Source organism: Protopterus annectens, chromosome 3.part0, assembly GCF_019279795.1.
Source record: "Protopterus annectens isolate FY-2018-M chromosome 3.part0, PAN1.0, whole genome shotgun sequence".
Taxonomy (NCBI): Eukaryota; Metazoa; Chordata; order Ceratodontiformes; family Protopteridae; genus Protopterus; species Protopterus annectens.
In genome coordinates this window covers 135,205,315-135,218,644 of record NC_056731.1, presented here as the reverse complement: position 1 = coordinate 135,218,644, position 13,330 = coordinate 135,205,315, and the positions used below count along the sequence as shown (strand labels likewise).

General features: G+C 37.9%; 1 protein-coding gene across 1 annotated transcript in view; it reads right to left on the bottom strand.

Moving 5' to 3' along the window:
- The window catches only part of MALRD1 (MAM and LDL receptor class A domain containing 1), a 3,217,568-nt gene extending 3,207,739 nt beyond the window's left edge, over window positions 1–9,829 (bottom strand). Inside the window, exon 1 of the mRNA XM_044065510.1 lies at window positions 9,757–9,829. Coding sequence (XP_043921445.1) covers window positions 9,757–9,829 — 73 coding nt within the window. The remainder of the gene's footprint in view (window positions 1–9,756) is intronic.
- Window positions 9,830–13,330: the final 3,501 nt, after the last annotated feature.

Below are 13,330 nucleotides of genomic sequence, written 5' to 3'. Positions count from 1 at the left end.
CACAGCATAGTAGGTTGTGCATTGGCATGCATCCCCTGAAGGTTATGTGTTCTGACCCGACAATATACATCATCATTCTTTAATGTTATCCTGTCATGTTTTGCCACATATGTGCCACAAAACCACAATGTCATGGGGAATGGAACAAACATATGCGGCATACATCAGGACATTTTTGCAAAATTATGTAGAGGAGACTCTAGTTTTGTGATTATTTAAAGTCTATTTTCCCTGTTGCAAGGAGCTCCAGCACCTTACGATCACAGGTAGCTTAGCTTTTGAATTGTACTCATCTTATTTCTTGTTTTTTAATGAAAGACAACTGTAAATGTGAATATTTATCACCTAAGTTTCTTGTTGCAAGGAGCACCAGCACTTTAACTTCACATTTAGATGTATCTGTAGTATTTTCACTGAAATTTCTTGCAGTACTAAAGTAAAAGGAAGACCTATTGCCTGAAAGTGTACCAACTGTTCTTGTCCTCAGTATCCTGCATTTCTGTTTTCCTGCTTTGTGAATTATTGCCTTGTGTATGTCTACACTGTGCTGCTGTTAACTACTGTTCTGCATTACTTTATACATAGGTGTTAACACTGCTGTGTTCTTAGCTAGGTATGTGTGTAAGACACTGATACAATGGAAATTAATGCTTGGTATACTGCCTCTGCCTACCTGTATTACTATTTTCTCTCTACCCATGGTATTTTTGTCTCTCGCTCTTTTCATGAATTACTTGCTCATAACTAATCCCCCTCCTCTCTGTTTTTATAGCCCTAGTGGATTTCCCCTGTGGTTTTCTCCTGGCCACAGTACAGGCAGCACAGGATTGAGGACTTTAACAGATACCCTAGAACTCTAACCATCAGTCCGGAAGCCACCATTTTAAGCTTAAAATAATACCACTGAAGTATGTGTCCCAGTGAATAACTACTACATGATAAGCTAATCTTTTAATTAATGCTAGAAGTTATAAGCACAACAGGAATTTACAGTGTTTTTTTGTTGTGCTAGTCGCCACGAAAAGCAGACGCCAGCAGCTCCTATCCTTTCTCTTTGCTTACTCACTAACCTCATACTGTTTCTATGTATATTCTCCTGTTCTGTACTTTACCCTTCCCTGAATTCATTTCTAGCCTCACTCATAACTGCCTTTGTTAGTGCACCTGCCCTATTTTACTGTCTTCAGACTCTTACATATTAATGTTTTTTTTTTTTTGCCCTGCTTTGAGCTGCTAGTAAGACCTCTCTCCCTCCAACGCCACTCTCTATTGTAGCTTATTTTAACCATACAGCACTGGGTTTGCTTCAAGTAAATCTACTTGTGTAGCTTGAGGCCAGTTTCATTTTTTAAGCATACTTCTGCTCCTATTTTATTTCTTTTTTATTTGTCTGTTGACTATACCTTTAGTAACTTTATATCCTTGTCTCTCAAGCTAGTTTTTCATTATCTTTTTCTGATTGTTTTTCTGACGTCATCTTGACCAGGGTGCTATCCCCTCTCCGTTCATCCTCGCTATGCTTGGGCTCACTTTGCTCCCCTACCCTACCCCCATTCTCACCCACCCCATTACAATTACCTTTATACCTAACTATCCCTCCCCTTCCTGCCTCACTAGCCACTACAATTCCACTTCCTGCCTATTGCCACAACCACCTTACTAATCTGTCAATCTTGTCAACACCACTTCCTCTATACCACTGTCCCTACCTACTATATCTGACCATATTTTATTCCATGCATTATTTTCTAATATCTTCTACACTACTCCTTATTCTCTCTATCTCCACCTCTTACCACTCCAATCTCTCTGACCCACTCCTATGTTCACCAACTTCTCATGCAACATATATCCAACTACTTCATTGTTTACTATCTCCCCTAATCTCTTTACTACCTCTACCTCAAGTCCATATAAACTATCCATAATACAGGTTTTTAAACCTTCCCACAATGCTAAGTCAAAACTATACAAACTCCATCTAGCATCTTCTACACACTCTCTCCTCACTAAAAACCTACTTTGTTCTGGAGATATCCATCTCAACCCTGGCCCCTCTTCTTCTCTCCCCACCCTCAGTCTCCCCAAAACTACATCTACACTGCCCCCATCTTACTCCTCTAACAGTCACCAACCTCAGTCATAACAATCATCTCCATCCAAATACTTAACTATTTACTCATTGAATATTCAGAGTCTAGCAAATAAAGTTACTGAGCTGCACTCATGGATAGCTCTCAATACCTCTCACATCCTGTCTCTATCTGAAACCTGGCTCAAGCCACAAATCTCAAATAGTGAAATACTCCAACCAGGTTATAATATCTTCTGATCCTGTCTCTATCTGAAACCTGGCTCAAGCCACAAATCTCAAATAGTGAAATACTCCAACCAGGTTATAATATCTTCCGATCTGATAGACCTGTAAAAAAGGGGGGTGGCGTGGCCATCCTCTACTCAAACAACCTTAGCCTCTCACCTTACCCTTCCCCAATTCCTCACTTCCTCCCAACTGAAATAATCATCCTTAACTGCCATCTGAATTGCCACAAAAAACTTGCAATTGCCTCTATCTACTTACCTCCTGGTAACAATTTGCCCATTCTTGAAAACATCCTATCCTGGTTCTCCCACAACATACCATATGAGACACTTATCCTTGGTGATTTCAACATTGATTGGTCCAAACTCACAACTGTCTCCCCTTAACTCAGTATCCACCTACACAGCTTCCACCAACTTATATCATCTCCCACTTGCTTCCATAAAAATTTTACCTCCAGCTCCATCATAGACTGGATCCATACAAATTCCCCCCACCAATACCACAATCCCACCACCTTACCTGACTCCCTCAGTGATCATCTCCCTACCACCATCTTGAGACACTACTTCCATATTCCTAAACCCCACCTTATCAATGACTGTCTAAAACTATCTACTTTCAATTCATCCCAATTTAACTCCAATCTCCACAACATAGATGGGTCCATCCTAAAACACCTCCTCCTAAACGATGCTGTAAGCATTATCAATAGCATCTTCATGAGTACTCTAAATTCCTTAGCTCCTTCTAGGAAGATCAGAGTAAAATCTAATCATGCTCCCTGGCTCTCCAAGGAGACTAGGTTCCTCATGAAACAAAGGGATAGTGCTTGGAAAACCTGGACTAAAACTAAGCAACCACCTCTTCTTCAAAAATACAGGCAATTGCGTAACCTTGCAAAAAACATACAACTAATGACAAAAAGTTATACTATAGCCCTGCCCAGCTAACTCTCAACAACATCCTCTATCCTGGAAAGCCCTCTAATCCCTCCCCTTACCCTAACTCTTCCTCTCAGGAAACAGCTACCCTCCTGAATAAACACTTTATCTCTTCCATCCAAAATCTGGTAACCTCTAAGCCAAACTCTACTTCGACACCCACCCCTCCAAGTCCCACTAACACAGCTTTGTTTTCATTTGAGCCAGTTCCCATTACTTACATCAAATCTCTGCTACTCAAGTTAAAACCTTACTCTCCTTCCGCTGACAATCTATCTCCCATATTCCTCAAACTTGCTGCTAACTCAATTGCCTTTTCTATATCTATACTAATTAATCGATTTATTTTAGAATCAACTGTCCCCACCCTTTGGAAATCTTTCTTTACTATCCCTCTTCATAAAGATGGAAACTCCACTGACCCCTCAAACTACCGACCCATTGCCATTCTGTCCCCCCTCTCCAAGATATTAGAAAAATGTTTTCAATCTCAGCTTCTCAATCACCTCCTCACACACCACTTACTTACCCCTACCCAACATGGATTTTGTTCTCACCACAGCACCACCACTGCCCTCCTCTCCTTCACTCATATCATTGCAGAGGCTCTAGACAACAATAAACTAATTTCCTGTCTTTTCCTAGATCTCTACAAAGCCTTCAATACTGTCTTTCTTTTACTACTATCCAAACTCGCAAATCTCCACCTATCCCCCTCCGCACTTGCCTGGTTTAATAGTTACCTATCTGACATGGAACAATCTGTCAAATGGCTCTCATCCTCCTCACCTTTCCTTCCCATCTCCACTGGTGTTCCCCAAGGCTCCATCTTGGGACCCCTTTTGTTTAACATCTTCACCAATGATCTTTACACCTCATGCAAAAAATCCTCCCTTATTCGGTATGCAGACAACTCTACACTTATATCCATCTCAAATAACATTCCTGAACTGCACTCCCTGACCCAACAAGCCCTACTATCCACTGAACAATGGCTGTCTCACAACCTACTGATCCTAAATCCCAAAAAGATCAAACTCCTACTTTTCCTTCCCCATTCTCTTTCTCATCACAAAACCACCTTTTTTATTACATATTCTAACAATACAACTATCCAACCTGATACCCACACAAAACTCCTAGGGGTCATTATCGATGACAAACTAAAGTTCAACCTACACATACTCCAGCGTATTAAAAAAAAAAAAACAGAAACTAGGTCTGCTATATCAAAACAAAAAATTCCTAACCCCTGAATCTAGACTTACCCTGGGCCAGGCACTCCTCTTCCCCTCCCTCTTATATGCTGCCCCAGTTCTTACCAATATCCAGGCCTCCACTCTAAACAAACTCCAAAAGACTTACCATAAAATAGACAGATTCATTACTAACTCCCGATACAACTTACACCACTACATTTCTTTAAACTCTCTTCAATGGCTTGAACTTCCCCAATTTCTGCTATCTTATCAATTTCATATGCTACACTCTATTCTTTATAAAACCTCCTTCTGTCCATCTCTGTCTTCCTTAGCCTCCATCTATATCCCATCCAGGACCCTCCATACGTCTAACCAACAATTACTTGGTGTCTACCACCCAAAAAGGTCAGTAGGCAAACTACTCTACAGACACTCTCTTGCCCATGCTTGAGACAATCTTCCCCTTGACTTACGTTCACTCTCCCACATCTCAAACTTTAAAAATGAACTAAAAGCTTATTTTCTCAATTCCAGGACCTGCCCTTGCCATGACCCCACCTAGTCTTCCTTCCCTTTATGTACCCTCAAAAGGTCCATACTTAGTACCTCATTACACCTCTCTCTCCAATGTGTCTACTATGCATTTGCATAATTTTATACAAACAAAAAAAATTATTGACCTATTGAACTATATCAATGTAAAATTATGTTACTAAGCTTCTTTTTAATGCAACTTTAACTTTATGCATGTAACCCAACATATGTGAATCTTTTTGTTATAACTGCTATTATATGAATATTGTTTAAAATTGTACCTGTTTAAAAATGTACTACTGGAGCTTTTCTCCTTGGGTCTCCACTGAAAATGGGCCACAAGCCCAGTTGGCCAAACCCAGTTAACAAATGTCAATAAATAAATAAAATATAAAATAGCAGAGAGGTATGGCCACCATGTGCCCCACCCTGCAGGTTGCAGTCCATGTTTGGCCAGGTGTCACCTGTGACAACGACTGAAGAAATACAGAGGTCCCCAGAGTCTAGGACAACAAACATACCCTTAACATTGTCTACTAGTATAAAGCAGTTATTTCATATCAGAAGCACCTGAATGTTATGACAAATAGCATAAGCAAAGATAATGTGACTCCAAGAAGCTGTCACATTAGCAACCCAAGGGAAGTCCTGTCAGTTGCACTTTCCGTGGGTAAGGTATGTCCTGGCAACTGTCTCGGTACTGCAAGACGTGTAACACAGTCCACATTTGATAAGATGGAAAACCAAATCTGTGTTGCATATGTGTGTGCAATATGTAGACCTGGGGAGGTCCTATGATTAACTGCTGCACCCAATGACCCACACGTATGTAGGCATGAATCCTAACTGCCACCACTCATACATGTAGGTACTGTCCAAGGCCATGTCCACTGTACATAGTGTGCCGTCATGGACACACAAACTGCCTTTAACACACTGCTATGAGGTCATACAGTGGGTATAGAATGGTGCCAACATCCCGGACTCAAGCTGAATGCTGACAACAGTACCATCATACCATATGTCATGGACATGGCTACACTATGTCTCACATCAACAGCTATGCCATTAACACATAGACAGTGTTGAAAGACCTGGGTACTCAGAAGGATAACACTGTCACATTCAGACAAGTAGTGTCAGCAGTCAGAACAGGCTTGTATATGCTATGCTTTACCACATTGGTAAAGGGACTGCATCCAGGCAAAAGGTGGACGTTACCTCTGTTAAGTCCTCGGTCATTACTACAATACATTACCAATAATGCCATTCTAGAATGTACCTATGCAGACAGCAGCAGAAACTGGAAAGGATAAGTTAACACCCACAAATGTTATCCATGGCCTTCACCACCTGTTGCATGCAGACATCCTAGATTCAGTACCGCCGCACTCTATATCTGACAGGTTTACCAAGGTGAACTGTGGCATGTCTAGATGGCAATGTTGTGTTCAGCACTTCAACATCTGCCCCACATATGTGAGCATAACTCTGTAACCATTGTCAGCACAACAGGTCAGAATCACATATGAGACAGCAAAATTATCCGCCAAAGAAACATGTTTGTCTACCACAGGCTGCCCATCTTCAGGAAAGCACACCCCATTCATGTCAAACAGAGTACCATGCAAACCGTCTTCACTTGCATTAAGGTTAAAGCAGGTGACACACTCCACCATATTGCATATGCACTGCTGTCTCTTACCAACAGGTACTGTCTAGAGTCTGTCACAGTACCTGTAAGTGTTCCTGGCATGACATACACAGTCCTGGACTATATGCAGGGTGACAAGAGAGAGCACAGTGATTGTGTGTCCCAGGCAGGTTTGTTCCTAGCCTTAAAAAGCATTCCGCTGTTACCCAGACAGATGGCGCAATACAGTCATGAAATGGTTGACCTTAACTCATTAACCCAGAATTCCATCTCATAGTGCTTCTGTACTTGCACCTGAGCACGTTATGAGACGCTAGTAATTGCATGCTGTTACCCCCGAGTGCCTTCTGCAAGCGCGACTTACTTCCCGGCCCTATTTCAGCAATATCCTGTGAAAGCTAAGTTGAAAAAGTAACTGAACTTTGTCAAGTGACTTCCTCAACTTAATTTTCACAGCATAGTAAGTATATGCTTACATTTAATTTTCTCAAATAAATCAGCTTAACATCCACTGTGTTTTCTTCCAGTTACACAAAGCAGATTCTATCTGCATTCCATGAAGGAAGTGGTGGCAGCCAATCAGCGTAGCAAATCCAAACCACCACTTGCATAATGTCTCCACCCCACCAGATGTGTTCCCATTATGAATGCTTTATATTTAGAGTTCAAAGCAAAACAGAAAAGCCTTAAAATTACAGATACGTAACATTTGCTCAGTTTACTGAGCTTCACTATTTAGAACTGAAACTTTCAATTAACACCTTAGTATCTGAACATATACACTTAATTAAGAACTTTTTTTCCCTAGGGAATGTTACATATATACCTCACAAATGGGTGTGATATTACTCCAGTTGGAAACCAGTCTGGAATTTATTGTGGCAGAATGTTCTAATCATGTGTTCCATAAGAGCATTTGAACCACAACACAAGCCATGAGCTCCGTGATGTCATCGTGAGAATATAACACCGGTCCAGGCCAAAACAGCCCTATATTCACCATCTTACTTATTTACTTTGGTAATAGCGAACCTGTTCCTACACGGGCAAAAGGTAATAGTATGTCTGGATGTAAAAATGGGGAACGGTGTATGAATGAATGAACAGTGCGTGCATGAAAGCATTTTGTATGTGTGTGTGAATGCAGCAGAGCCCGTGTACGGATGTATGAGAGAGACTGAGTGTATGCATTGAAGGAGAGAGTGAACGGTGTATGAGAGAATGAACGGTGCGTGCATGAAAGCATTTTGTATGTGTGTGTGAATCTAGCAGAGACTGTGTACGGATGTATGAGAGAGAGTGAGTGAGTGTATGCATTGAAGGAGAGAGTGAACGGTGTGTGAGAGAATTAATGGTGTGTGCTTGACATACTTTGGCCAATGAGTTGGAACAGGGACTTTGTCCTGCCATTTTATTGGGTTTGTAGACTAAGAGCAGCTGCTTATCTTCTGATCTTAGCAGCCTTATAGGGTATTTAGTTTTGGAGTATAGAACTGAGGCTGGGCAGGCTGCAGGTTTATAATTTTATCTGCAGTTATAAGCTGTTTTATCAGTTCTCTAATTTTTAAATTATAGGACAGATTTCTTCTGTTTAAGTTGTTACTTTTTCCAGTTTTAACGTTTTTTCCTGAGTAGGCTGCCATTGTTATTCATATGTTTTAAATTGGCTTAGATGATTTGCTATACATATAGTCTAATAAAAAGCAACTCATCTTTTCCCAAGGTTAGTAATAAAACTAAAATGTGTTCTTATTGATATTCCTTGGTCAGAATTCACAATTCATATGTTATTGAAACAGCGCTCTAAATTACATATTAGAAAACCTAAGGGTCCAACTGAAAAAGAAATATATGCTCTGGGCTGATTATTTGACGATTTATGTCAGCTAACAATCATAGGCACTAGTCCAGCAGTTTTGGTAAAGGTAGGAAACATTAGCAAATATGCACCTTTTAATAATCTGGCCAATAAACTGCTGGTAAAAATTATATCATTTGATACAGTTTACTTACATAGGACAAAAACCTTTGACAGGGTAGATCATACCATACTGCTTGATAAAAATAAGAAAAATCAAAACAAATGGGTAATCATTAGACTGGTAAAAAAGTAGCTTTGCATCATATTTATCAGAACAAAATAACCTCCAAAAACAGCAATTATTCAGTTCTACAACAGGTAACAAAAACTACCTGCACAATCAGGACCACTCCAACAACAACAATAAATTATTCCACAAATGAAAAAAGAAAGTGTTTTCATCTTAAAACATATAAAAGACTTAAAAAAATTAATACGCAAACAAACCTGATAAACGGAAAAAATAACAGCTTGCAAAGTCGAACTTTAACAGAGATATTTACTGTGTAAACTGATTGTACAACGCTTTAAGCAAAAGTCATAAATAAACACTTTCCGTTTGTACTAAAACAAACTTCTTCAAATGACCTTGTAGTTTAAAATTCCCACAAATTTAAATTGGTGTTCTGTTCTGCTAACGTCACAGCACCAATACTGTGATTGTAAGATTTAAAGTTGCAGTAACAATAAAACCACTCAAACTATCAAACACTTTAAAACAAAAACTATTTAAATCTTACATGTTATATACACAATATATTCATAATAAAATATATAACATGTAATATATTTACATAAGACATGTTTCATAAATATTTATGCATATAGAACACATATTACAATATAAATTTATTTTCTCTATATATTAAAAAATCCATCACCTGCCTTTAATATAATGAAATGATGAAAGTATTTTATAATAACACATTAACGTGTTTCTGTATATAAAAAAAATCTATATATAAAAAACTATGTAAACATTTTATATACTATCTGCGCATATTTTTGTTTTTCAAAATACAAGTTACTGAACACATATCATTTAGCCCTGGGAAACTATGTGCATCTAACTTGATTTGCCATGCTAATTCCAACTCTTCTAAAAGAATTGGTAAAGGGCCCCCTCTTGGAGATATGTTGACCTGGTCAATAGCCATATATAAAAAAAACTATGGCCAGGAAAACATAGTACATGCTTTGCTAATGCATTGTCTAGTTTACTTTTGTTGATTACATACTGGTGTTCGTAAACTCTTTCTTGTAGTTTACGCTCTGTTTTTCCAATGTAGAAAGCATTACACTGTCTACCATTTGCAAGATACACTATAAACTTGGAGTTACAATTAAACTTTGATCGCACTTGATATTTCGAGTTATTAACAACAAAGTTGTTGGAATTGATCATAAACTTACAATAATTACATGCTTCACATTTGAACATTCCAGTTATCTTTGTGGTCTGAATGTTTACTGATTCAAAAATATTCTTTAAATTCCTACCCCTTCTAAAGATTCTGTAAGGTCTGTCATCCAATCTTTCCCATAACAGCGGGGACGATCTAAACAACTCCCAATTTTTCTTAAGTATACCTATTACCAGATGACTGTCACAAGTGAATGTGGTAATAAATTTTGAACAAGGATTATTAACATTAGATGATGGACTTCTGACATTGCTATCTATACTGATTGCCGTTACAGGTGACCTACTTGATGCATCTAATGTGTTGTCACTTGTAGATTTTACCATTAAAATTGGTGACTAGAAACCATGCAGTCTCTTATCTGACACTTTTTCTATCAGCTTGTCTAGTAAATCTTCAGGATATTCGCAACCAGAAACATTGACTTTAAACGGTCACACTCACTATAAAAATCAGACATCTGTGTGTTGATATGGGCCGCTCTTACCAACTGGCCTTTAACGACCGAACGTTTCTGGTAGAACGGATGGCAGCTCGAAAAATGAAGAAAATCATTTGAATATGCTGCCTTTCTGTAGATACGTGCTTGATAACAATGTAAAGGTCTATTTTTTACTACTAACAGGTCTAAATATGCTATTTCCTCTGATCCAAATGTCGAAGTTAATTTAAGGTAATCAGTTGTATTGTTCAAGTACTGCAATAATTCTGACCCTGCATGGACTGGTCCATTCAACAATATAAAGATGTCATCCAGAAATCTGGTATAGTATACTATTTTACTAGTTATATTAGAGTTGTTAAATACATACTCCCTCTCCCATTGAGCCATAACGATGTTTGCAAAGCTCCCTCCACAAGGGGAGCCCATTGCAACACCAGAAGTTTGCAGGTAGAATGAATCCTCAAACATAAAGTAATTTTTAGTTAATACTAAATCAAGTAATTCAATTACTAACCTGATCTCACTGTTAGATGCACCATTCTGCTTTAATCTAACAGCTGCCCAGTCAATATCCACAGAGTGGGGAATGCAAGTATAAAGATCTTTAACGTCTATCGTTAAAAAATTATATTCACTATTGTAGTCGATTTTATTCAAATCAGCTAAAAAAGACCACGAGTCCTTGCATACTTTGGTCTCAGACGATAGATACCTTTTTAACAAATCATCCACAAATTTCACTATAGGGTATGTAGGCGAATTTTGACCATCAATTAATGGACAAAAATGTCGATGAACTACATTTTTGTGTAGTCTGGGGATCCCAAACATGTAAGGATATCGTGGGTAAGATACAGAAAATAATTGTACATTTTCTGATCAATGCTACCATCTATAAACAGATCCTTAATACTAGCATTTATTAATTGGTAAGCTCCATTTACCTCGGAGCGTGAGCTTTCTTTGTAAGCTGATGAATTGAGAAGCAATTCCATACAAGACACATAGTCACTGATGTTAAATATTGCCAACCCACCACCTTTGTCTGGTTTGCACACCCTTATCTTCTGTGTTTTAATGAAAGTTAAAAAATCTTTTTCTTCACTAGATATATTAGATTTCACTGTTTTTTTGTTGTTTAACCGTGGAATCTGTCTAGTGTCTAACTCACACATTTGTTCAAATATTTGTAAGCAGGGTTCAACAGTGGATTAAAAGTACTTGAAACAATGAAAGGTTCAGAATTGGGTGCAGATTTACCTAACATCAACATTAAATTTAACTTTCTAACAAACAATTTAATGTCTATAATTGATTTTACGATATCAAGTTTCTGGGTTGGTACAAAGGTGCAACCTTTTGATAATTTTTTATATATAGAATTTTTTTTTTATATATACAGAAACACGTTAATGGGTTATTATAAAATACTTTCATCATTTCATTATATTAAAGGCAGGTGATGGATTTTTTAATATATAGAGAAAATAAATTTATATTGTAATATGTGTTCTATATGCATAAATATTTATGAAACATGTCTTATGTAAATATATTACATGTTATATATTTTATTATGAATATATTGTGTATATAACATGTAAGATTTAAATAGTTTTTGTTCTAAAGTGTTTGATAGTTTGAGTAGTTTTATTGTTACTGCAACTTTAAATCTTACAATCACAGTATTGGTGCTGTGACGTTAGCAGAACAGAACACCAATTTAAATTTGCGGGAATTTTAAACTACAAGGTCTTCTGAAGAAGTTTGTTTTAGTACAAACGAAAAGCGTTTATTTATGACTTTTGCTTAAAGCATTGTACAATCAGTTTACACAATAAATATCTCTGTTAAAGTTTGACTTTGCAAGCTGTTATTTGTTCCGTTTACCAGGTTTGTTTGCATATTAGTTTTTTTGAGTATGTCGTGTGAAACAGCCGCAAGTCAAAGCTTGTTCTCTACGGTTGGTGAATCAACTCAAAGGTTGCCAAGATGTTCGGCTTGACATCGCCATTAATAACACCGCTTCAGATAATTCTAACAATGATTTGAATGTGGACAATACAGTATCCGGCAAAGAAAAAACTGTTAATGCCAGTAAAAACATTGAGACCTTGTATGACTCCTTTACCACTCAGATGGAATCTATTATGCGAAGACTTGACCAAATGGACAAGAATCAACAGTTTTTATACAACCAAATTCAACCGATGTTAGGTAATTCGGCAGGTCAAGGTCCAGTTTTAGTTCATCAAGAACTTGGATTACCATATTCTTTTATTAGTACAGATAATTGTTTACCTGCCTCCAGCTTTAAAACCATGCCGGTTCCTACAGCTCCGGTTCAACCAGAAAAAACCTTGCCGATTATGGACCAAATTAGAACAGATGCTTTGCTTACAGGGTCCAACAATTCAACGTTAAGTATTCGTCAAAGTAACTTTGGATTACACCAAGTGCCTCTGTTGCAGGCGCAGCCACAACAACAAAGATCTGTTGCTATTCAGCCTGACAATTTTAAATCTGGATATGTTAATACACAACAGCCGCAACCGCAACAACTGATGCCTACAACTGTAGCACCAAGGTCAGTAACTTTTACACCGGCTAGTATTAACAGGATTGAGGAGTTGAATAATGCCAGTCTTTTACAGCCCACACTTGATTTCTGGCTAGCTGAAAAGATTTCTCTTTCATGTGTTCCTCAAGTCATACAAACAACAGTTGAACTAGATGAAGGTAATAACATTACTTCCACTATTGTAACTGATCGGAAATTGTTCAATGCTTACTTGGTTAAAATTAAAAAGTTGCAACTTGAAATCGTTTATTTTCAAGAATGTTTAAAACTAAAAGTTGTGACTAAAGGTCTTAGATGTCATGATTTTCCAACTGGGTTGGAAGTTGGTTTGCCTTTCCATGCGGATCTAATTAATCTTTTTG